The 23,300-nt window shown below is 42.6% G+C and overlaps 1 protein-coding gene across 1 annotated transcript in view; it reads right to left on the bottom strand.

The window, feature by feature from the left end:
• The window catches only part of ITK (IL2 inducible T cell kinase), a 53,272-nt gene that overhangs the window by 20,175 nt on the left and 9,797 nt on the right, over positions 1-23,300 (bottom strand). The window contains exons 2-8 of the mRNA XM_024577009.3: positions 14,669-14,773; positions 13,072-13,153; positions 11,128-11,256; positions 7,590-7,630; positions 4,637-4,788; positions 2,430-2,495; positions 23-77 (exon numbers count right to left, since the gene is read on the bottom strand). Coding sequence (XP_024432777.1) covers positions 23-77; positions 2,430-2,495; positions 4,637-4,788; positions 7,590-7,630; positions 11,128-11,256; positions 13,072-13,153; positions 14,669-14,773 — 630 coding nt within the window. The remainder of the gene's footprint in view (positions 1-22; positions 78-2,429; positions 2,496-4,636; positions 4,789-7,589; positions 7,631-11,127; positions 11,257-13,071; positions 13,154-14,668; positions 14,774-23,300) is intronic.

Below are 23,300 nucleotides of genomic sequence, written 5' to 3'. Positions count from 1 at the left end.
ACAGCACAATGTAGAGACTTACTGTGTCCAAAAGAAGTTTCTCTGCTTTGTCTCGGCTGATACTCTTATTGTACCACCTGAATGCAGAAAAAAAGTCATGTCAATTTAAACATTTTTTGTGATTTACTTATGAAAGATAATTAATGCCAGAAATCCCTTCAGGAGGGGGAATATACTTTTTTATTTGTCTCAGGCTCCACCATTCCCTATCATTTATAAGCAGTTGGAAATTTGGGTTTGTCTCCTTTATCATATCTAATGAAACACAAAAACAAATACAACTTCCCAGCCTGATGAGCATTTGAAATAAATGCCGATTTTTTGCTAGAGGCGTTGGCTATAAAAGAAGAAAATGAATGCTATTTAAACACTGCAGCTCAAAGATTCTTGGAACTGTCGAGTCTTTTAGCTAAGGGGCAGGGACTACTCACACGTACTCATCAAAACGAATCTCAGGCTCCGAGACTCTTCAGAAGATAAATGATAGCTTTTCACTATGGAATGTTTTCAAGTCTCAGCAACAAATAACTTGACCACATTTGAACTAACAAGGACTCACATGAGTTTATAGAAGTCCTCATAGCTAGTGTTCTTCAACCCTAGTATCATATATTTGGTGGTGACTTCAAAATTAATCTTTAAATAATTTCAAATGTATAGAAGAGTTGTAAGAGACTATAAAAGAACTCCCATATACGCTTCACCCAGGTAAACCAATTGCTTACATTTGCTTTACAATTTTCTCTGGAGATATATATATATATATATATATATATATATATATATATATATATATATATTTATGAACCATTTGAAAATAGACTTTTATTCCTAAGGACTTCAGTACGTACTTTGAAGAAATAGGGTATACACTTACATAACCATAATGTAATGATCCAAATCAGAAAATTTAACACTGATACAATATTATTATTTAAGACCTTGTTCCACTTCCATCAGTTGTCCCCATAATGAGTATTATAACTTTGTTTTTTAATGATTCAAGATCCAATCCAGGATTACTAGTGCATTTAGTTACCATGTCTCTTTAGTCTCCTTTAATGCGGACCAATTTCTCAGCATTTCTTACATTTCATGATATTTGCATGTTTGAAAGCACAGGCCAATTATTTCATGAAATGCCCCTCACTATGGGTTTGTCTCCCATTTCCTCACAACTAAGCTGAGATCGTGCACGTCTGGGCAGGAACTTCACGAAAGTGGTGCTGTGTCCTCCGTGCGTCACGCCAGGAGACACACGATCTCTGTCGCATTATTGATCATTGGGTTAAGACGTGGTCAGCCAGGTATTTCCGCTTTCTCATTAATAAGTGATTGATCAGAAGATACTTTGAGACTATGTAAATATCAAACATTCACCCCCTAGCTGTGATAGTCATTGATGGATTCTTGCCTGGACCAGTTGATACTTTGAGTTACAAAATATTGATTTTTTAAACTTTATCATTCCTTCTACATTTTTAGTTGAAATTCAAGTGTAAGAAAGAACTTCCTCTTCTTGTTTATTTTTCTTCTTATTTACTTACCTATCAAGCTATCTATTTCTTGTGGATTCTTATTTTATTCAATGGATTATAGTCCATTGAATAATTATGATCACTTATTATAATACTCAAATTGTCCCAGATTTGGTGAGAAGGAGCATTTTAAAGCTGACTTCTGTGCTTGTTTGGCATGTCCACATCATTTTTAAAAATTGGTGGGTACTTCTTTACTTTTTGGTGCAATAAGATGGTCCAAGTTCATCTTGTTCTTTCCCTGCCCCACCTCTGAATACCCAAACCACTTCTCCAAGAACTTCTGATCTTTATAGTGGGAAGTGTCATTTAGAAACCAAGATCTGGGTGTACACGTGGCTTCTGGGGTGTTATTGCTTCCGGGTCTTTCAGCAGCTGAGCTAGGAAATCTGTATACATGGTGAGTACTATGTATACTACAATTTTATTTTATTAAACTTTAAGTAGTTCCATTAAAATTATATCCATGTGAATGCTTCTAAATGGTAGTTTGAAACAAACAGCACAAACTAGCAGATATTTAATACCTATTCGTCTGCTGTTTTGGAATTGGACATATGAAACCATGTTTAAGTCCGTTTGTGTTTGATCCAGTGTTCATGGTATTTTTTTCCTTCTCATTTAAGATCAACATTTCTGGGATTCCCAGAAGAACCTTTTCCTTACCTGCAATCTGCACAGGTACCTGAGAAACATCCTCTTGATACAAAGGCAGGTAAGTACAAATACCCTCCCCCTTCTATTTGGAGTGTTCCTTTACTGTTATTCAGGGATCAGAGTATGGGGGGAAGAGAAAGTGCCTGCTAATGTTATAATCAGCCAGTAATTTGTTTCTAATCTAAGGAGGGCTCCTTAGAACCATATTTTTATAAAATAAATACAATATCTTACTCATAGGTTTCCAGGTTATTTGCAGACTTTTCCACCAGATAACTGCTTGGTACATATCCTTCATGCCTGTTAAAAGGGAAATCAATGTTTAGACTAATACGGGACTCATCTTCACATTTCCATTTTATCAGTTTAGATCCCCCAAGTCACTTATCAGTGAGAGAGCCTCACATTAGTTGTCATTCCTGATAAGACATTTTAAAGTTTCAGAATAAAAGCCTTGCTAAAAATAGCAACAACTTGCTATCTGTTAAAGGCAATCGCTTCACTACTAAAATAGGAGGCAACATAAATAAGACCTTGCTATTTTGTTTAAAAAGTGTTGCTTGCCATTGTCCTCTTTGTGAACGTTCCTCTGCTGGAAAAAAGGTCAATGTGCAGTCTCTATTTTCTTCAAGGAAACATTTCTCTGAGTGTGATAATCACTGCTTTTTCCACTTTAATGCTACTATTGTATAGTCAGGAAACCCAAATAATTAAAATATTTAAAAAATTACTTTCCAACCACAGGCGTCAAAAAATACTGCCAATCAGCATTGTCAGTTTTAATTCAGGGCCTCCCGAACACTTTTTGTTAATTGAGCTCCTTCAGACATAAATCATAAACCATGAGAAAAAAGGATAAAGTCACGTTGGGTTTGGGGGTGGGAGTCTCTTGTGAGCAGGAATAAATAATTGTGCCTAACCAGAGATTAAGAGACTAATAAGCGCATCAAAATACTCCACATTTATGTATAGGTTAGTACTTTTCAAAGCACTTTCACATTCACTGTTGCGTTTAATCCCACAAGGTGAGAACAGTGTCCTTCCCTCTCTTGCCCTCTGACTCTGCACCCGTAAAACGAGGGACCTAAACTAGATCACAGGCAGAATCCCTCCACACCCTGCCAATCTATCAGAGGATGCCTGACAGTGTCCTGATGTTTACTCCATACAGTGTTTTGCCATTTTTCAGCCTAGTGATTATGTTTATGGAGAACATGTACTGTATTTCACAGAATTGTTTTGAAATTTGAAGAAAGCAAGAATGGGGACGTCAAGTACAGGATGATTATCTCATTTCCTGTGCCCATGGCTGACACTGCTAGGCAATCATAGCATGCTTTTTTGTCATGGGGGGGGAGAGAATTAGACATCCAGCCTCAAAATCCTCCTTAACACAGTGCTCACTGCAGCCAGTGCCAATTGGTGGGAGTCAACTTGTTCTGCAATTTGCTAGTTCTTTTATATCTTTCTTTGGGAATCCCCCTTAATTATATCTGTTTTGTCACACCATATGTTTACAATTGTATTAATAGGTCAAGTACTATTTTTGCTTTTAAATAGAATAACTGTGTTTTAATATGCAAACCAAACCTGGGTCAGCTACACGAATGATGGTAATTCTCTTCGCTCGTGTGTGGATGTAGCATTTATGAAGCCCTTTCACTTTCATCATCTCAACATTCTGGGACAGTCAAAGCTGATACAATTATCTGCATTTTATAGGTAAGGAGAAGCATTCACAGAGGTTAAGGGGCCTTTTCAAAGCCCCTTAAGTCAGAGCAACAAGAGCAGCTGATACTGAAGTCCAGCGCTTCCGTCTTGCCTGCTGTGGACTTTCCACTATGTGGCACTATTATAAAGCAAAGGGCGGGGGGATTCCCATGTGCCCATTGGCCTCTGGGGTGTCCTCTTCAAAGCCCTTTGAAGTGCAGAGTTGAGCCTTCCCATGGGCCACTGAACAAAGGGTAAACTGTCATCTGGGAAAGTGAGGCCTCGGGTGTGGTAAATAGATGTCAGTGGATCGAAAGGATGGATGTCTGAGTAAAGTCCTCTGCCGTTTGCAGAGCCAGGTGGTCTGAAACCTGTTTCTGATATGCCTTCCCCATTGGACACAATAGTGCTTCTTTGTGGAACAAATCACCAATCCCTCAAATGGCAGATGTCAGTAGGAAACTCCCAGGTGATTTTTAGATGGGTTTAGGGGCTAAGGGGGCTTGGTGGGGTGCAGGGAGCAAGCATAGCAATTGACTGCCTCCCAGCTACATCTGAGAAGTGGCAAGACATCCCTCAACAAATGCTGCTTTCCTCTCCCTTCTGCCTCTGTTACCCTCCCCTAACTCAGTGCAGTGGTCATCCTGAGCAAGGCAGGACAAATCACTCCAGCATTTTCTTTGTTCCCACCTCACCTCAGACGCTGGACAGCAGTCACAAAGATGGCTTACCCGTTCTTGTCTTGAACTCTCCACCAGTGAATCTCAGAGTTGTCCAGCAGGTAGTACTCCTCATTGCGCTGCAGCGTGAGTTCCTGAGGATCGTTCGTCTGGTAGTCATACAAGGCAATGACCAGGGGTTCTTCATGTTCGTGGAGCGATCGCTGGAGGAAGGAGACAACAAAATCAAGCAAAGATGTAGAAAGGACATAAACTGCAGAGCGAGGTCGGCAAGTCCCTAGGCTGTAACTGGCTCCTGGATGGGTGCCGGGTCAAACACCAGTTCCTTCAGCCCACGGGGTGTTCTGTTGGATAGCTGCCTTCCTCTAGGTGGCTTTCTCTATGTGTCAGGGTTATGGTGCTGAATGGAACACAAAGACATTCAATACCTGGAATTCATCAGCCCTCCCATTCTACGAGGTAAATTTTTTTTGTTTTTTTAATTTATTTTTTTATTCAGTTACAATTGTCTGCATTTTCTCCCCATCCCTCCACCCCACCCCAACCAGTCCCACCTCCCTCCCCCATAACGAGGTAAATTCTGACCAAAGAGAATTCCAAGCAGCCACATGCATGTCACAAAAGTCTGCTGACTTCTCCATTTGCACCATGTCACACTTGCAGCCTCTCTGCCAGAGGCATCGCGTTCTTGGTGAAGGTGTTAGAGTCAACCCTAAATCATTTAGTCCATGCTTTTCTGCTTTGATTTGTGGGTTTGTCTAGATCCATAGACTCATAGGCCAGAATTCCTCTGAGAGATCATTTAATTCACTCTTCTGTTTATAATGAGGAAACTGAAGCCCAGAAGGAGAAATGGACACGACCCAGTTTAGCCCTTGAATTAGTCTTACTGCTCTTTCTACTGTAGCACAGGGGTACCCTCCTTCCTCCTGTGGGCTCTGTTGCTTATGTTTCTACTTCTCAGTACCTTTCTTAGGATGAGCTACTGAGGATGTGAAGAGGAGGCTGTAAGGCAAACAAGTTCAGGTGGGCATACCTGCTATGGGGTGGCAGATTTTTATGACAGAGTAAATAAGGGAAGAGATTACAATCACTGGCAGGTGAGATTTTTTCTTATAAAAGTGAAAAGCTCCCTGAGTACTTGAACTATCTGACTTCATAAAAATACTAACGTTAAAAAAAACCACTTGCCATACTGATGAAGTATGTCATCCCAGCTGAGCCCGCATTGGAATCTGAAGCCTAGATATTGGTGGAGCTTGTGAGGTGGTGTATTGGGTTCTGTGAACAAGAGTTGATGGGCCTGAGGCTTTCACCCTAAGAGCTAATGGAAGAAGGAGTTGTGTTGGAAGGCACCTGAAGATAAAGGAGGGATATGACTATTCCACGGTCTCTCTCACACAGAGCATCAGGCTTATTAGCTCAGACTGGGTTAAAAATATAGCAGCTCTAGATGCTCATTCAAGATGCTGCCACCCATCAGGGAACAGAGCACGAAGGTAACGGGAGAAATAAATTCAAGTGGCTCAAGGTGAGAAATGTTGCAATGGATTTAGACGTGTGGTTGAAAGCAGGACAATGATTGCAAAGGCCCTGTGGTCGGTGTGCTGAAACAGGATGGATGCTGCTCCTCTGAGAAGTCTTCAAGAGCCAAATGGCAGAATCCAAAGAGAGACGGGTGGGCAGTGTTTTTGGCCTTCACCTTCATTGATAGTAAAATAAGACAAGGACAAACTGGCTTAAGGTGTAGAGGTGTGGGTTTAGATAGACTGTGGGGGGAACCATCTGCATGCCACGGTGGTGAGATTCTGAACTATGTCTTCGAGAGGTAGGGTGAAATGGTCTGTAGCAGGTCAACAAAAGGAGAGGGGCAAGAGTTCATTTTCTGCTACAACTTAAGTACACTTGTTACGTGTTGTGAGGGATTAGGCTGATGACAGATCTAAAACCCAGCCTGAGATTTTGAGATATTTAGAACTCTCATGGGGAAGCTGCCAGGTTTTGAAATGTCAACATATTGGCTGGAGGGAAAAGAGCAGAGCTCAAGCCTCGGGAAGACACATGAGGAAGCAGAATCAGTATGTCCTAAGGGCAGTTACTAAAATGTGGTTTGGTGTTGATATGACCATAACAGGAGGGCTGATCTTTCTCCTTTTTTTTTTTTTTTTGTTTTCTTGACTAAATAGCTCCCCCAGAGTTGGCTTGATATCACCTAAGTCCTGTAAGAAAGTTTGTTAGGCCGGAGTTTCTCAAACTTCAGTGTGCCTCAGAATCACGGGGAGGTTTGTTAAAATGCAGATTGCGTGGCCCCTTCCCCAGAGTTTTGTATGCAGTAGGCCTGGGGTGGGGCCTGAGAATCTGCATTGAATTTCTAACAAGCTCCCAGGTGATGTGGACGTCGCTGGTCCATGGACCAGACTTTGAGAACTGCCCCTTGAATTAGAGACCACCCCACCAAAAACGCAGCAGCTTACTAGTTTGACTCCTAAGTGGCTGAATGGCCTTGGGAAAGTCTCCAAACTGCTCTTGGAACTTGATTTCCCAAGCTTTCAAAAGAGAATAAAACTCTAACTCTCTTAAGTGACTAGAACTGATAGGGAGTTTTGAGACAGGTAGTAAAAGTGTGGAAGTGCTCTGAGAAATATAAACTATCAAATGTACGCTTCCAGAGTGCCTCTACACAGAGTAAACATGCAGTTTTACATAGATGTGAGCTGCTCTTATGCTTCCAAGTGGTAACGTGGTGGGACACACAACTTGATACCAATAAGTAACTGTTGGGTGGATAAAGCGAGGTAAAGGTTTAGCAGCTGAGGGGTCCTTTTACATGGACAAACCCATGGGACTGGTCAGGCCCAATGTACCGAGTTCAGCTGAATCACCGCAGTTTATTGCATTTGCCAAGGATTTGAGAAATCCAGGCAGGCAGGAAAATTGCAGGTGGCAACAGGCCTGTCAAGCAGCGTGCAGCACGGTGGGGCCCCTGTGCCCCACTCCCACTCACCCTGTTGTCTTCAGGAGTAGGAGGAAGAGGCTTCTTTGAAGCTGAAATGAGAAAAACAGAAAAAGAAAATGAGCCTGAAACTGAACATCTCCAGCCGGAGGTGAGCAGGCAGGGGGCTTTTCGGAGAAAAGGGGCCCCAAGGCGATGGTGAGACCCAGAGAAACACATGTCGGTCCTGGCAGAACCTCTCATGTGTCTGACTCAGCCAGTGCATCCAGACTTCATTTTCTAGGAGACACCAGGAATTTCCAGAAGCCAATATTCTGGGCCTCTTTTGCTGTAGTCCTGGGCAAAGCCTACTCCCAAGGTTGTGACAGGGGGGTTAGAGCCTGGAGCCTTCCACGACAGCAGCTGCCACCAGCTAAACTCAGGAGTGGGAATGGGTGACTCAGGGGGACCGTGACTCACTGGCTTCCTGATGTTGTTGTGGCTTGACGAGGGGGTGGGTGAGGGGGAGGTCCTGTGCTGCTTTTTGAGAGGCAGAAATCCACTTTTAGTTACACTAACACCTCTGAATATGTGTTCCTGTTGCCACCTCCAAACACCACACCCGACACCACTTTTCTGTTTACCTCTTTGTGTTTCCATGTTGCCATGTCTCCCTCTCTTCATCTCTCCTCTCTGTGTTCCTTCTTTCCTCCTTTCGCCTCCCTTCTTCCTCTCCTTTTCCCTCTCTTTCCTATCATCTCTTCACCTCAGTCTCTCAGTATTTCTCCCTTGAGACACTGGAAGGTCAGGCCTGGGATCAATGGATCCAGCATGGGTGCCTGGGTGTCATATGGGAGCCACTGCACAGGCTTACGCTTGCTTCGAAGACTTTTTTAATGATCAGAGATAAGACGGGATGGGGCTGCAGAAGTAGGTGGTGAGTCCCTCACCTTCGCATGAGGCTGATTCGAAGTTGGACAGCCCATGTCAGGGATGTGGTGAGAGGAGGCTCACACAGACCCTGGAGCCCAGCCCTTGTGCTAACTCCTTGAGCAAGGGCAGGGTGGGGCATTGGGAATGCAATTCACAGAAGGAAAACCAACATAATAGGAAGTATGATTCCTATTCAACACTGAACTTGGAGCCAGGAGACTGGCATTCTAACCCCAGCTGTACTGCATACCAGTTGTGTGGCCTTGTTCCCTGCTGGTCTCTTTCTTCCTCTGGCCTTGCTCTGCCCTTCCTTCCTCACCCTCTGTGTGAGGCTGTGGTGAGATCAGGGCCAGTTCTGGTTGCAGAAATAAGTGTTGTTGTCGCTTGGGTATAGCAGGGGCCCTTTTTACTCAATCACCTCAGCTGTTTCCCAGCCATACACACACATACAGCTTCCCATTTTTCTGTCCACAAATGAGAAAGACTAGTAGACACAACTGCCATTTATTGAGAGCTCAGTAAGAGCTAGCAGCTGGGCTAAGAACTTTGTACAACCCAATACTCACCACAACCCAACAGAGTAGCTACTTATTATCATTGTCCCCATTTTACAGGTCAGGAAATGGGCTCAGAGACTCAGATAGGTTAAGTAATATATATGAAGTTACACTTCAATCATATACGTGGGCAAGGAAGTGATGGGGCTGGAACTCACCCCAAGTGCTTTTTACTCCAAAGATCTGTGGCCTTGGGCCCTGCCCTATATGTGTGCCCAACACCAGAATTCTACAAGCCTTCACCGAGAGCCAGTGATCATATGCTGTGTGCTTCTCAGACACTTTGACCTCCATCTGTCAGCTCTGGTGTATGAAGTTATTTAAAACAGGTCAGAGAGAGGAGAATGAGTACATGGTGAGATGGGGACATGATCGTAGGTGGCAATGCAAAAGCAGGACCATTGGCAAAGCGACTGTCCAGTGGTTAGGCCCTGGGTTCACATGGGGAGAAGCTCAGCATGACCAGCCTCCCAAGTGTCATCCTGGTGAGTCGTTCACACCTCAGTCGTGTGCCCACCACTCAATGGAGGGAGACACAGAGCACCCTGAAGGGGAACAGCTGTGACATGCATGGTGGAAACAGCAAATGGAAACATAGATTCCAAGAATTTCAAAACTGGAAGCGGGCTTAGTGAATATTTCTTCTTAGGCTCCCTAAAACTTCCCTTACCATTTCAGAGATAAGGACGCTAAGGTCCTTAATGGTCAAGTGACTCATCCGAAGGCCCAGAGCAAGGTGCTGGCAGGAATTTAGAGACCAGATTTCTGGCTTTGGAAAAAGAATTTTCACTCACTGAGGCCAGTGCAAGCCACCCTGTCAGTGTGGTGGATTCCACTCATAAAACCTTCCATTTCCTTTCCATTCAATACTCATCTTCGCAACTATGGTCAAAAGGGCTAATGCGGAGGATCATCGACTCCTGAAATTAGATAAATAGTATTCTTCTTGGCCAAGGGACTGGTAACCTTGAACTTTCTCTTCCAAGGTGGAAGGTGAGAAGTAGTGGTTTTTAAAGTGGTACTAAAAGGGGGCTATGACTCAAGAAGCCACGGAAAACCCAGCCATGGGTTACATTTAGCACATCCGCCTTGGGTTGTCAATCTGAGGCATTAGGTTTTAGCACCAGAAAGAAACTGGCAGATGAGAAAAGGTAACTAAGGTAAGGGAAGTTGAGGGGAGAGGGTAATGGGAGCAAAACAATCCGCATGATTGATCCATCATCCCTATTCAACAAGGACTTTGCAGACAGCACTTCCCAGCTGTGTGACCTTGAACATACCAAACTGCTCAACTCTTCTCTTTCTTTAAGGTCACATTGTCTACCCCAGATGGTTGAGAGAAATGGAGAATATTGCATATGAAAGTGCATGAGAGGGGAGCTGCCCTTCATTGTAGGTTCAGGTCCCAAAATCATCACATAAAATTGAGTTGTACTCCAATCCCCAGGGCCTGGGCCTTTGACCTCAAACGCCAAGAAATGGTTTCTTTTGTTTTCACTTTGCAGGTAAGCTGTGGCCTCTTTTTCTCTGAGATTGTGGGCAAGTTTGAAGGGGAGGTGGGGAGAAGCCACCGAGCAAAATAAGCTGTTTTGTTTTTACTTTCTTCCCCTTCCAAGTGTATATAGTTGAACTTGTGTAATTAAACATTTCTATGATGTGATAACAATGTAAAAAACAAATGTTAATATACTTCGTAAGGCTGTCTCTAAATTTAAGTTTTAATTTCATGCCATTGAAATTTCCAAACTTGAAAGGTATAGCAGTGCTCCTCAGACATAACTATGCATACAAATCTCCTGGGGATCTTGTTAAAATACAAATTCGGATCCAGAAGACCTGGGGTGGGGCCAGACATTTTGCATTTCTAACTCGCTCTCAGGTGATATGGATGCTGCTGCTCTGAGGACCACCCTTTGAATAGCAAGGAGGCATAGACACAGGAGAAAAAATTGACAGACTGGTAGTAGAGGCAGATGATATCCCTCTGAAAATTCTGAAAATGCAGAATTTTGCATTTAATCTCTGACATCTTTGATGATGGGAAGCCGAGCGCTTTTCCTTCCTACTAGTAGAGAGGTCATTTATTTTGTAATGAAGAAAGGGAATTCTCAGTGTCTTACCGTTTTTGGTTGGATCGTACTGGGCACAGCCCACTGCAAGCTTCTCCAGCTGAGCACAGCACCTCCACCTCCCGTCCATCCAGAAATTAGGGTGATACTTGGGCACCAAACTGTTGTTATTCTTTGTTTCTGAAAGGGGTTGGTACCAGCAGAAGAGTTATTTCCAGCTCAATCTATCAAGGGCCACCAACTGGATAACTCCTTGAGATTGAACCCAGCTGTGTGAGTTTGAGTGCACAGTGCTCAGAATAGTCAGGACAATGCACATGCCTTTCCCCAGGCCTACACCTGTACTCAGGAATGCATGTTGGATTTAGGCATCAGCAGATCGGGTTCCTGTCTGGCTCTGCCTTGGGTTAGTGGCATGTCCTTAGGTTGGGCAAGACCCTCATCTGAGCCTCAGTTTTCCCACTGTGCAATGAGGTTGTTTGACTGGATCAGTGGGCCCCACAAAATGCTAAGGGTAATGGGAAGACTGAGCAGGTGGGATGCCCACTGTCTATCTCTCCCACCCCCAACCATGGCAACTTTGCTTTTACCTCTTTCTTCTTCATTCATAGCTTTAAAGTATGGTTATGGTAGGAAAAAAAAACAAGACTCTACTGCTGAAGAAAAAGTATAAAAGCCGGAGAACTGGACAGATTATCTTCAATGCTGCCTCTAGTTCTAACATCCTATGAGTTAAAGCCCCCTCCCAGAGGGAGAACGGCCAATGCTCAAAGTTGGAGCCCTTTGGGTTACTTTTACTTTAGTGTTTACTTCAGTGTTCTGGTTACTTTTACTTTAGCAGTAGTTCTGTGACTGTTATACTCGGGAGCACTTTCCAGTTTTCTCAGCACTTGCCTGTTCACGTGCCATTTGAAAGCTGATAAGACTTGCATTTTTATTCTGATTTTTCAGATAGGGGCATTGTGGCTCCTGAGATTTCAAATGGCTTGCTTACCCTGAGTCCCCATAGATACTTAGAGACAGATTAGTATTTGAACCCAGTTCTCCTGCAAATCCAGGGCTTCAGGCTCAATAATATTAAGAGTAATACGGATTGAGTGCTTCCTTTTGGTGCTGTCCTATGTGTGTGAGGTGTCCTAACCTGTTTCATTCTCACAATAACCCCATGAGTGTTACTAGTCAGAATTCACAGCTGAGGAAATGGAGATGCTGAAAGGTCCAGGAACTTGCCCAAAGTCACATACTAATCATTGACAAGAGTTGGGATTTTCACCTTAGCAGCCTGGCTCTACATCCCAGGGACCTAAACACTCTGCTGGCTTTAATTATACTTTCAGAAAGGTGAGCCTTAAGAAATCCCCTCACTGATGCTCTGAAAATGCTTAAAGCTAGTTAACATTTATTGGGTGCTGATGATGAGCCAGGCTACTTCCAAGGGCTTTACTCACAGCAGTATTGGAGGCAGGCACTATTATTATTCCCTCCTACACCCCCTTTTAAAACTAGATGGGGAAACTGAAGCACAGAACGGTTGAGGAAGTTGCCCAAGCACACATGGCTAGTAAGTGGCAGAGCCAGGACCCAAACCCAGGTCATCTAACTGGAGGGTCCATGCTTATATTTTTTGCAACATACCAGAAGTCAACAAACTTTTTCTTAAAGGGCTAGAGAGTAAATATTTTAGGTTTCTCACCAACAAGCAAAATCGATATATTTTGTAGGTACTTATATAACCCTTTAAAATGAAACCATTTAAAAATATAAAAACCATCCTTAGCTTGGAGACTTACAAAAACAGGCAATGGGCTGGACTTGGCTGACCCTGCCCTGTACTGATTGTTGCCTCTTGGACCCAGAATAAAAGGTTGGGACCTTCCACCAACACCAAAAGGGAGACATGTTTGACCATCGGCTGCCCTTTATTTTAATGTGGAACCCGAGCCTGCTAGAGGATCAAGGGGTCTCAGGGACTCAGTCATACAGGAGATTAATTACCTTCTTTAAGGGCCAACACCCAGCGCTGCCGGCTCTCGCGATCTGGAGCAAATACATACAGGAGGTAGTTGTCGTGCACAACCTGGAGACACACACAGAGTTCAAGGTGAGCAGTGTGCCCAGAGATGGATGACTGATAAGCCATCTGGTTTACTGGGCCAAGTGTGGAGTCTCAGTGTTTGTTGTCAAAAAGGCAAACTCCGGATGATCAGGGGACCAGTATCCTTCTCATCCAGATGTTTGGGTGCTGTGCAGACACAGCTCGAACCTCCACAGCTTAGGCTACTTGTCTCAGGTTCAATGTCATCAATAAGCCATCACTAAGTTAAAACAGCTGAGGAAGGAGTTCTCTTCTTGACAGCACCTTTATTTCTCATATTAATTTTTTAGAAAAATAGAAACTTTATGGCATATAAAAGAGGAAGCTATTAGATGATAAAGGTATAATTGGAATTTTAAGAACTTCTAATTTTGAAATAATGTAAGACTCTCAAGAAGTTCCAAAAATAGTACAGAGGTCCTGGGAACTTTTCACCATCTTTCCCCAATGATAACCTTTTACATAACCACAGCACATTTTCAAAACCAGGAAACTGACACTGGTCCAATACTATTAACTAGACTACAAATCTTTTTATATTTCACCAGTTTTTTTCATGCACTCGTTTATAATTGGGATTTTGATGATAGGAAAATGCATGTTATCTCTCTTATTTTCAGCCCTAAAAATTCCAACCCATGGAAGTCACCTTTCTAGTAGGAAAAAATTCTTTTTCTGTAACACTCAGATTGTTAAACAAGAATGATACCATAAGATGTGCAAGGAGTTACCCACTTCTTGAGAGGCACAAATGCCAAGAGTGGTAATAAGATTTTGACAATGTCATAACCTAAAGACTAAAGATGCCACCAGCTCTGTCCCATAGAACTTCCTGCAGTGATGGTAATATTCCATCATCTGTGCCGTCCAACATAGTAGCTACTAGCCATGGGTGGCTATTGAACATGTGAAATGTTCATTCATTCAATGTGTCTTAATATGACTCTAAGCTAAAGTTCTAATACTGTTTAAGTGAATTCACACTTAAATTTAAACACTCACATGTGACTAGTGGCTATTATATCGAAGGGTATAATTACAGATAGTTCTCAGATGGTAAAATCTGATTCTTTTCAATCCCAGAACCTCCAGGCAATTTCTAATGAGGAATGGCCATCAGTCACCCCAAATCATGAGTAAACTGCACTTAAAGACCTAGAGGCTTGGGGCCCTTGGTAGTTTCTTTCTCCCCCTGCCCCAGGCCTAGAACAGAGTAATTAGAAATTTCCTTGAGATAAGGAAGACATAGGGAAAGGGGAATGAGGAATGACAACATTTTCAGGATTTTGTGCTTAATCTTAAGCACAAAATGAATGAATGGTTAAATGAATGAATGAATGAGTAATTGAAAGAACCCAACAGCTCTCTTTTGGTCTTGGTCTAACTTCTAACCCGAGACCAGAGTCATCCCTGTTTCACCTTCTCTTACAATGACTGAGGATTTCAACCACCATGGAAGGTATGAGGAACTAGCCCCCTCCGGCATGATGGGCTTACCTGAAAAGGATATTTATAGTGGCAAGGGATGCTGATGTCACTTTTCACAATCTCAACACATTTGATTCTGGAGAGTTCAATGGAGCCCTTCAATGTGCGCTTTTTCTGTGGGAAGAACATGCACATCCCATTTAAAAGGAGAGAAGACAGTATTTTTTCCAGGTTATTTCCAGAAATCCATCACTAGATAAGATGCACTAGTTTTGTAAACCAACCCCCCAAATATCCAGAAGCTACTCTTGGCCCTTAGTGGCTGAGAGGGACACTCAGAGCAGACTCCTAGAAGAACACGCTTTTTAAACTTTCTTGATGGGGTGACTGATTTCCCCTCATTGAACCGTGGTGTCTTATACCCCAGTGCTCAATTTTGTGACAAACAGCAGCATTTGCAGAACTTGGACCTGGGATGGGCAGTGCAGGCTACAGGAAACAGCCTCACACTTGCCAGTTTTCTCTGCTTTGTGCCTATCCGTAGCCTTATTAACTCAGTAATTGAGCTCGGGCCTGACCTGGATGGTGACATATACCTTTAGTGGCCCCTTTCTTTTCTTCATCTGGCTTCTCTGTGTCCCTTAGTTATCCACAGGCCCACAATGACAGTCCTGTTGCACGTTCCTAACTCAGCTCTATCACCATCCCTTCTCCACACCCCCATCAAATCTTACCGGGCCCCATGTCTCATTCATTGAGAAGCTTGTTAGATGTATTTCCTTGATAACTAATTCATATGATGATCTTTATGATTTATAATGATGTTAGATGTTACACATTTATAAGGGTCCTTGTCCTTGGAGAGTGGGTCCCAGGGGAAGTTACCCAATAGGACTGATTCTATTAGTGGACTATCAGGCTCCATGGAAGGCCAGTTAGGGAAAAGCTTTTGGAGATCAGAAGCCTGTGAAAACAGGCACCTAGAATTAGGTTTCCACTGAGAATAGAGTTTAATTCATCTGTGGAACCAGTTGCAAAAACACTTCATTACATCTCACCCCTTAAAAGGAAATAGCAAGTGGTGGTGAATTGGGCAAAGGTTTGGCAAACACTTGGTTCAAAGTTGTGCTCGGCCTCTAAGTAGCTCCGTGACCTTGGACAGTTCATCTAACCTCCCTGAACTTCAATTTCCACATGTGCTAAGTGACAATAGTAATGCCTACCTTTTAAGAGTTGACTAGAAAACAAAATGGAAAAATGTAATTATGTCATTTATAATAGATGCCCTCAATAAAGGGTACCCTCTCAATTAAAGAGGTTAAGAAAGCCGTATGGCAGGAGAGTTGTGATATGTGAGTGCACTGGTTGGTGTTCAGGGAGCCACGACATCACCAAATTCTCAAGCAGTGAGATCAATCTTAACCTTCCATTTTTTGATACCCAGACTGGCTGCTGGTCTTTGTGTTAGTAGCTGAGGCACAGAACTGAGATGGAAAAAAATCAGGATGTGAGAAGTACCTCCGATCAAATACAGGAAAGCTTTCTGGTATTTCTCTTTACATTTTCTTTCTAAAAATCTACTTTGTTCACTTTTAAAAGTATAAAATCTATCCATGGTCATTGTGAAAAATAAAACAATATGGAGGTATGTGAAGAAAACGTTTATAGTGTTTTGTTATCCTACCCTTCTCCACAACCCTAAAGTAGTCAAGGTTAACCATTTGGAATGCACCGTCTTTCCCACACACATTTATAGGAGATATACAAATAAAAATGAGCCTCTGCCCCACACAGCAGTTGAAAACCACTGTGTAATCTAGCGATGTATGAAGAGGTCAGTCTCCCCTTAAAAGCCTCTGAAAACATGTGCCTTTTGGACTCAAACTATCTTTTCACGTAGAGACTGCCGCAGCTAGAAATATATGCCCTGATTCTGCCCGTAATCACAGTCTGTGCAATGTTGAATCTGGTTTTCAAAAACAGAAGAGTACAAGGGAGCAGCCTTTTCAACAACCATCTGCCGTTACCAGTAAACAGGGAGTCTAAGCTTTGAGGTTTTCTTGTTTTTTGACCTCTGTTGGGTTATTTCCTTAGAAGTACACACAGTGAAATGCAACAAAAGGCTCACAGCCGTAATAGGACGACTCCATTTGCGGACATCCATTTACAGACATTTCTGTCCTTGGACCCACTCAGTCCTGTGCTCCCTGAGAGTAGCGACCAGTCTCCATCAGATTTAAGGCTAATGCATTTAGCCATGTGGGAAATACTGATTGTGGGCCAGCTACGAGTGGGGCACTGTTCGGAGGGCAGGAAACAGAGGTGAACACAGGAGACTTTCCTCTGGAACTCACAGTCTAGTTGGGAAGGCAGGTAATATCAGCAAGTGCTGTGAAGACAACAGAAGGGTTGATGTGATCCACTCATGGTCAGTGCGGACCTCACAGGGGTGTCCAACCTTTTGACGTCTCTGGGCTACACTGGAAGAAGACTTGTCTTGGGCCACACATTAAATACATTGTGACACGTAAACACAAAAACAACCTCGTGATGTTTTAAGTAAATTTACGATTTTGTGTTGGGCCTCATTCATAGCCATCCTGGGACCCATGTGGTCCATGGGCCACAGGTTGGACACCCCTGCTCGAGAGAGGGCATTCGAGAAAAGATAAGAAAGTTGGAAAAGGAGTCAGACGTGAGAAGATCTGGGAGAATGAGCATCCTAGGTAGAGCAAACAGCAAAAGCAAAAGCTCTGTGGTAGAAAAGTTCTGGTGAAGTGCTGGCTGTCAATAGCCTGAGATCATCATAACCAGGGTACAAAGTGGAGGTAAGAAGTAACTGGGGTCATGAACAGGGATTAAAATTCTACATGAAATTCTAAAGCAGTGCTGTTCAATAGGAACATCATATGAGCCAAATACGTATTTAAAGTTTTCTAGTAGCCACACTAAAAAAGGCAAAAAGAATCAAGTAAAATAAATTTTAAGAATATATTTTGTTTACTTTAACACATATATCTAAAATATTATCACTTCCACATGTAATCACCATAAAAAGTTAATGAGATATATTACTTTTTTATGCTAAGCTTTTGAAATCATGTATTTTACAACATGTCACAACTTGGACAGGCCATATTCCAGGTGCTCAATAGCCTCACATAGCTGCCAGCTACTTGATTGGACAGTGAGATTTCCCAGAGACACTTCTCCTCCAAACTCAGATGATCTCCTTTGGTTGTTTAAATACTTGTTGATTTCAGACATAGATTTGAAGAGACATTTGCGCCATAACCACCTGTCAGGTGAGCCTGCTGTCCGGTTTGCCTTTCTGTTGGATGAATTTCATGTTCCACTGTCAAGACTCACTCTTATTCTCAAATGGGTGCTTGGGTTCACCCCTCACAATCCATCCTTTTGGGTCAATCTCTCCAAAGGCCCGCAGGCCCTTTTTCTTGGACCTTCCAAGACCTGATAGGTGATAAACTATAGGCCAGCTGTACCCCGCCCCCAGCCGGCACCGGGGAGCAGCCAGTCAGCCAGCTAAACATAGTTCCTTCCCTGGCGAACGGTGATTGCCTGTAATCATCCCAAACAACTGTGCTATTTCTGAAAAATGCTGGGGTAAAACCTTCCCAGGAAGCCACACAAAAGCCACCAGAGAAAGAGACACACCAAGTAAGACATGCCTTCATTCTTCCTTCCTTGTTATTCTGTCTGTATCACTCGAGGTGAAAGTCACAGAATTTCACTTGGCCTCGTCTCCTTTCTTGCCCACGTTCAAAGCTGTCCTCATATTCCAGAGCTTCACCCCAGACATCTGACATGCGTCCATCATAATCCAACAGGAAGCTGATGCCCGTATATTTGTACAAAGGCAAGTGTGTGGGAGAGGCTCTCATATTTCCTTTTTCCTTATAGTTTTTGTATAAAATAGAATTTTGGATTGTGACTTTTCAAGACAGAGGCAGGAAAAAGAAACAAAATAAGATAATATTTTGAGCACTTATACTTCAGGCATTCAATACGCCATCTTATTTAATCACAACCCCCATGTTGAAGGTGAGGAAGTTGAGGTTCAGAGGGGCCGAGTCTCTTTGTATGTGGAAGAGCAGCACACAAGTTCAACTCTATGACTCCAGAGTCTTATCAAGTATGCTTCATGGCTTTGCACTTGGCCTGACTTTCCACAGGAGGCTTTCCTTCTCCAACCAACACTGAACAATCAGTTGTGTGACCACTTTCTCCAAGGCAACAGAGATTTGTTTCTGCCCCATTTGGTCATGCCACGCTTATGCTGGATTTCAAAGGGGGAGTGTTTCCCTTGGTTTCTCAGAATATTTATGTCCGCTTCCCTCCATAACATTGGCTTCTTGGCAGTCCTGCTCGTCCAGCAGATAACATTAGTGAGAAGTTATATGTCTGATACCCATGAAAGAGGACATCTCTACCCTTCTTAAAAACAACAGAATTTGAGCTTTCTGCTCTGGTGGGGCAGAGTGGGACTGAAACAGAACTTTTAGGTCAGGAAGACCCCCATCTGCCTGACCAGCTGTGCAACCTGACAAGTGTCTGAACTTCTCAGTTGTGTCTGTGTGTGTGTTTTAAGTGGGAATACTAACAGTCCTTGAATCATGGGTTAATTTATAGGACTTAAAAGAATGACATAGGCCCTGGCTGGGTGGCTCCTTTGGTTAGTCCATCATCCCTATACACCAAGGTTGTGGGTTCTATCCCTAGTCAGGGCACATGCAAGAAGCAACCAATGAATGCATAAATGAGTGGAACAATGAATCAATTTTTTCCTCTTCTTTCTCCCTCTCTCTAAAATAAATAAAGGAATAAATGACATAAACCTACGAGCTAAATAAAATCATTCAAATGATAAACCAATCATTCACGTGTTACTTTCCTTCTCCAAACGCTGACCACAAAACAAGACTTTGTTCTCTTGTCTTTAGGTGCCCACGTTTTCTCTGAGGACTTTTTGGGTGGTGTGCAAATATGTAACTAGGAACCACCATTTGAGAAGACAGAATTAATTTTTAACTAGTGGTACTGGTGATTTTGACATTCCAGAGCCATTTGTTTACTTTGCCAATTATTTTTAAAAACAGAGCAAAGCAATGGAAGAGACCTGTTTCCTGGTCTCAACTTTGTCACAATGTGAGGACTTCAGCTTTGTACTTCCTCTCCCACTCTCCTGTCCGGCCTTTCTCAAATAGTCATTCACCAAAGGCTTAACTCACTGAGAGCTTAATGCTCAGCTTGTTTCATAAGAGTTTGGATTAGCACAGGTCTTAGAGGACTTAAGCCAAGAGGAAACTTTGATAATGGAATTTCAAGCATCAGCTGAGAGGGTATTTTTCAAAGGGAAGTGATGCATTTAAGACTTTCCTGGGTCACACTGTAACTGTAGCCACGTGCTGCCTTTATCACAGCTTCTTTAAGATCAGGAAATCTTTCTGATGATGATTTTAACAAGGCATTTCAAATATTTTGCTCATTGCCTCTTCTGGGGTGGAGCATAGCCATTGTACCAATCTGAAATATCACCATGACACCGTTGAAATTAAAACTGATGTCATGTGGGACGAAACATGAGTAACTGACTTGGGGGTGTTTGACACGCTTCCAATAGAATGCAGAATATCAGTTCTAAAATTAGTTTAGGGATCTTCCTGGATTCTAGTTCCTTGTCTTCTGCAACACAGGCTGGAGGCAATCCACAGATTCCCTCCCAGTCTCCTCTCTCAGCCTTCTGTCTTTTATGACAAAGGAAACCCTTTACGGGGAGAAAAGCAGAGGTTTGGGAGGAGGAAAAGCCAGATAACATAGTCATCTCAGTTATCTGAGCTTAGTTCTCCATGCTCTTTTTAGTTCTTTTGGTTTTACAGGAGTAGGACAGCTGCAGCTTCGGGCTATGACCCTCACTACAGAAAGTCACCTAACAAGTTGCTTGATATATTAAATCCTACTACATAGGTGGTAGGTTCACCTACATATACATCTACATATATATTACTGTCTCTACAAAAAAAGTAGCACCTTCTAAACCACAAGTACAATTTGTAAGTGGCTGTTGCTTGTTCCTTCCCTCCCCGCCCATCTTCAGCCGAATCTACCTCCACTAAACTAGCTCTGGGGAGCTCTGGAACTAAGGAAGCTGCTGATTCTGAGGCTCCTGGTCTGCCTTTAAGCCAGGAGACTCTGATCCGTCCCCTACCTGCCTTCTTTTCTTTTCTCTTTTCCACAAGACCTTTTAGTCACAGAGAAACTTGAGTCAACTGGCTTTCCTTCCCTCAGCTTTTCACACTGTGGGCTGCGCTGTGGGGAAACACCCTGGCTTCTCAAGTCGGCCAGCTTGTCAGTCGTGGTGCCCTGACTACCCGAGAGAACAAAGTGAGGATTTTACCAAAAAAAAAAAAAAAAAAAAAAAAAAAGGAAAGAAAGAAAAAAAAAGAAAAGAAAAGAAAAAAAGTTCTGTATTCTCATATAGTGTCCAGAGGGCATTTTGTGATCCTTAGTTAAAATGATGAATGTATTTTTTCACAAGAAACCAGTCAGATCAGCTACTCATGTGAGTGGCCCTGAGGCTTGGGACTAGAAAGTAGAAAGACAGCTTTTCTTTCTATCTCACATCCTTCTGTATTGATTCACTATTTTACCATGAATATGTATTTCTTTTATTGCATTTAAAAACAGCAAATGAAAATGTATGTGTGCATCCCATATGGGATTTATCCTGTGGAAACATTTGTTTAAAAAAGATGTAGCAAAAAGGATGTTCACTGTGGTATTATTTATTACACTAAAAAACCTGGAGAAACTTAAATGTCCATCAAAGACAAGTGGTTAAATTAGGATCCAGCCATTTTGTGTCTGCTCTGTAGCCGGAACATTAGTGTACATGGAGGGACAAGTGTGTGTGTGTGTAAAAGGCAGGTTTAGAGAAATAGATGAAGCATCATCTCGCTTTTGGAAAAAAAGTAATCCAATATATATTAGTTTATGCAAAACTCAAAGAAATAATACAAGACGACATACTGCTAATACCGGCTTTCCCTTCTGGGCGGTAGTATGGCAGACTTTTGCAATGCAAGTGACATATTTTTACAGTATCTGAAGTTTTTACAGTGAACATATAAATTTACTAAGCAGAAAAGTTAGAACGACATTTTAAGGCAGTCAGAAAATTTTACAGCACCACAGTGTCATACACATCTGACAGGTGACCAGGGCAGAGTTGTCAGGGCTGCGTATCAAAGGCTGAGTAGGCAAAGTGGTGCAGCTCTGCCCTTGTAACCTCACGACCTCGTTAGCAGAAGCAGCAGCCAGGCAGCAGCTGGCACCTGCTCCTCTGTATTCATGGAGGTTCCAGCTCCTGACAGACCCTCTTATGTTCTTCTGGAGCGATAGCCATTTTCCTCACAGATTCTAAGGAAGCAGCTCTGTGTGCTTCGATGTGGGTATATTTATCTCAGAAGTGAAGCAACAATTCCGGAATAAGTTCCAAGCCTCCTTCGTATTTGATAAAGATATTAGTGATCCTAGCCTTTGAAAAGCATGTCTGTGTAAATTTGCTTGCAAACGTGGGCAGGGAGAAAAGGAGTTCTGCAGGAACCAAGAGCAAGACCTAAGTGCTATAAGCCAGTACAAAGCAGGTCTCACAATGTCCTGTAGCTTTTATATCTCAGTGTCTCTGGTCTCTGAACGCGCTTTCAAAGCCCTCCTTCCTTCCAGAATATCAGGATATGAGATTTTTCATGAGTTTGAAAGAGTAGATTTTTGTATGTACTTTTGAAGTGCTGGAGAGTTGGTAGCCAAAGAAAGTAAATTAATAACAATTTCGTTGCAGTTTTGGAAATAACTGCTTGCACAGAGGTAATGTTCAATTAATATTTGTTAATTGGTTGATTGAGGGAACAGCAGGTAAGACCAAGGCTGCAGCCAAAAGTTTATTTGTAGGACTAAGACAAAACTCTTACTATACATGGAAAGGCATCCGTGTTTAGCTAATCTCCATATCTATCTATAAATGCATGATATCATTGAAGAGAGATATAATCATAGTTTCTACTCTTTTTGAACTCAGAGTGTCTTTAGAAATCATTCCATCAACATTTAATTTTTTATGTTAAATATTTCACCTCCAGGTGAAATGACTTTCTAAATTGGCTCTTATCTTTTCATTTCTACTAATCAATTTACACTCTGAGGAGACTGAGGTCATGGAATTGGAAGGCGCCTTGGGGATTATGGCAGGTCAAGGGGCAGGCCTAGAGGGTAGGGTCCTGGTGTTCTCATCTCAAGCACAGCCTTTCCTCTTCTGTCTGTTTCAGATGTGGGGATGGAAATGACATGTATAATTTTGTACTGGGAGGGGGTTCCGTGCTTTGGGAAGTTCGAAAGCCACTGATCTAGTCCAATTATGGACAAGAAGACTAAATCCCAGATAAACTAAGGAATTGACCAAGGTCACCCAGGTTAATTAGTGCCAGGTCTTCATCTTATTAAACTGCCATGTTGTTGCTTTCTCACTTTATAGCACTTTTCTAAAATCACAGAATTATGGTGTGTCTGAGACTTTCAGTCCTTTAGGCCCTATCTAAAGTTAGAGCTGAGCCCTGACCAGTGTGACTTAGTTGGCATGGCTCAGTTGGTTGAGTGTCATCCTGCAAAACGAATGGTCACTGGTTCA

The sequence above is a fragment of the Desmodus rotundus genome, chromosome 6, assembly GCF_022682495.2.
Source record: "Desmodus rotundus isolate HL8 chromosome 6, HLdesRot8A.1, whole genome shotgun sequence".
Taxonomy (NCBI): Eukaryota; Metazoa; Chordata; class Mammalia; order Chiroptera; family Phyllostomidae; genus Desmodus; species Desmodus rotundus.
This window is presented reverse-complemented; position numbering and strand designations above follow the sequence as displayed.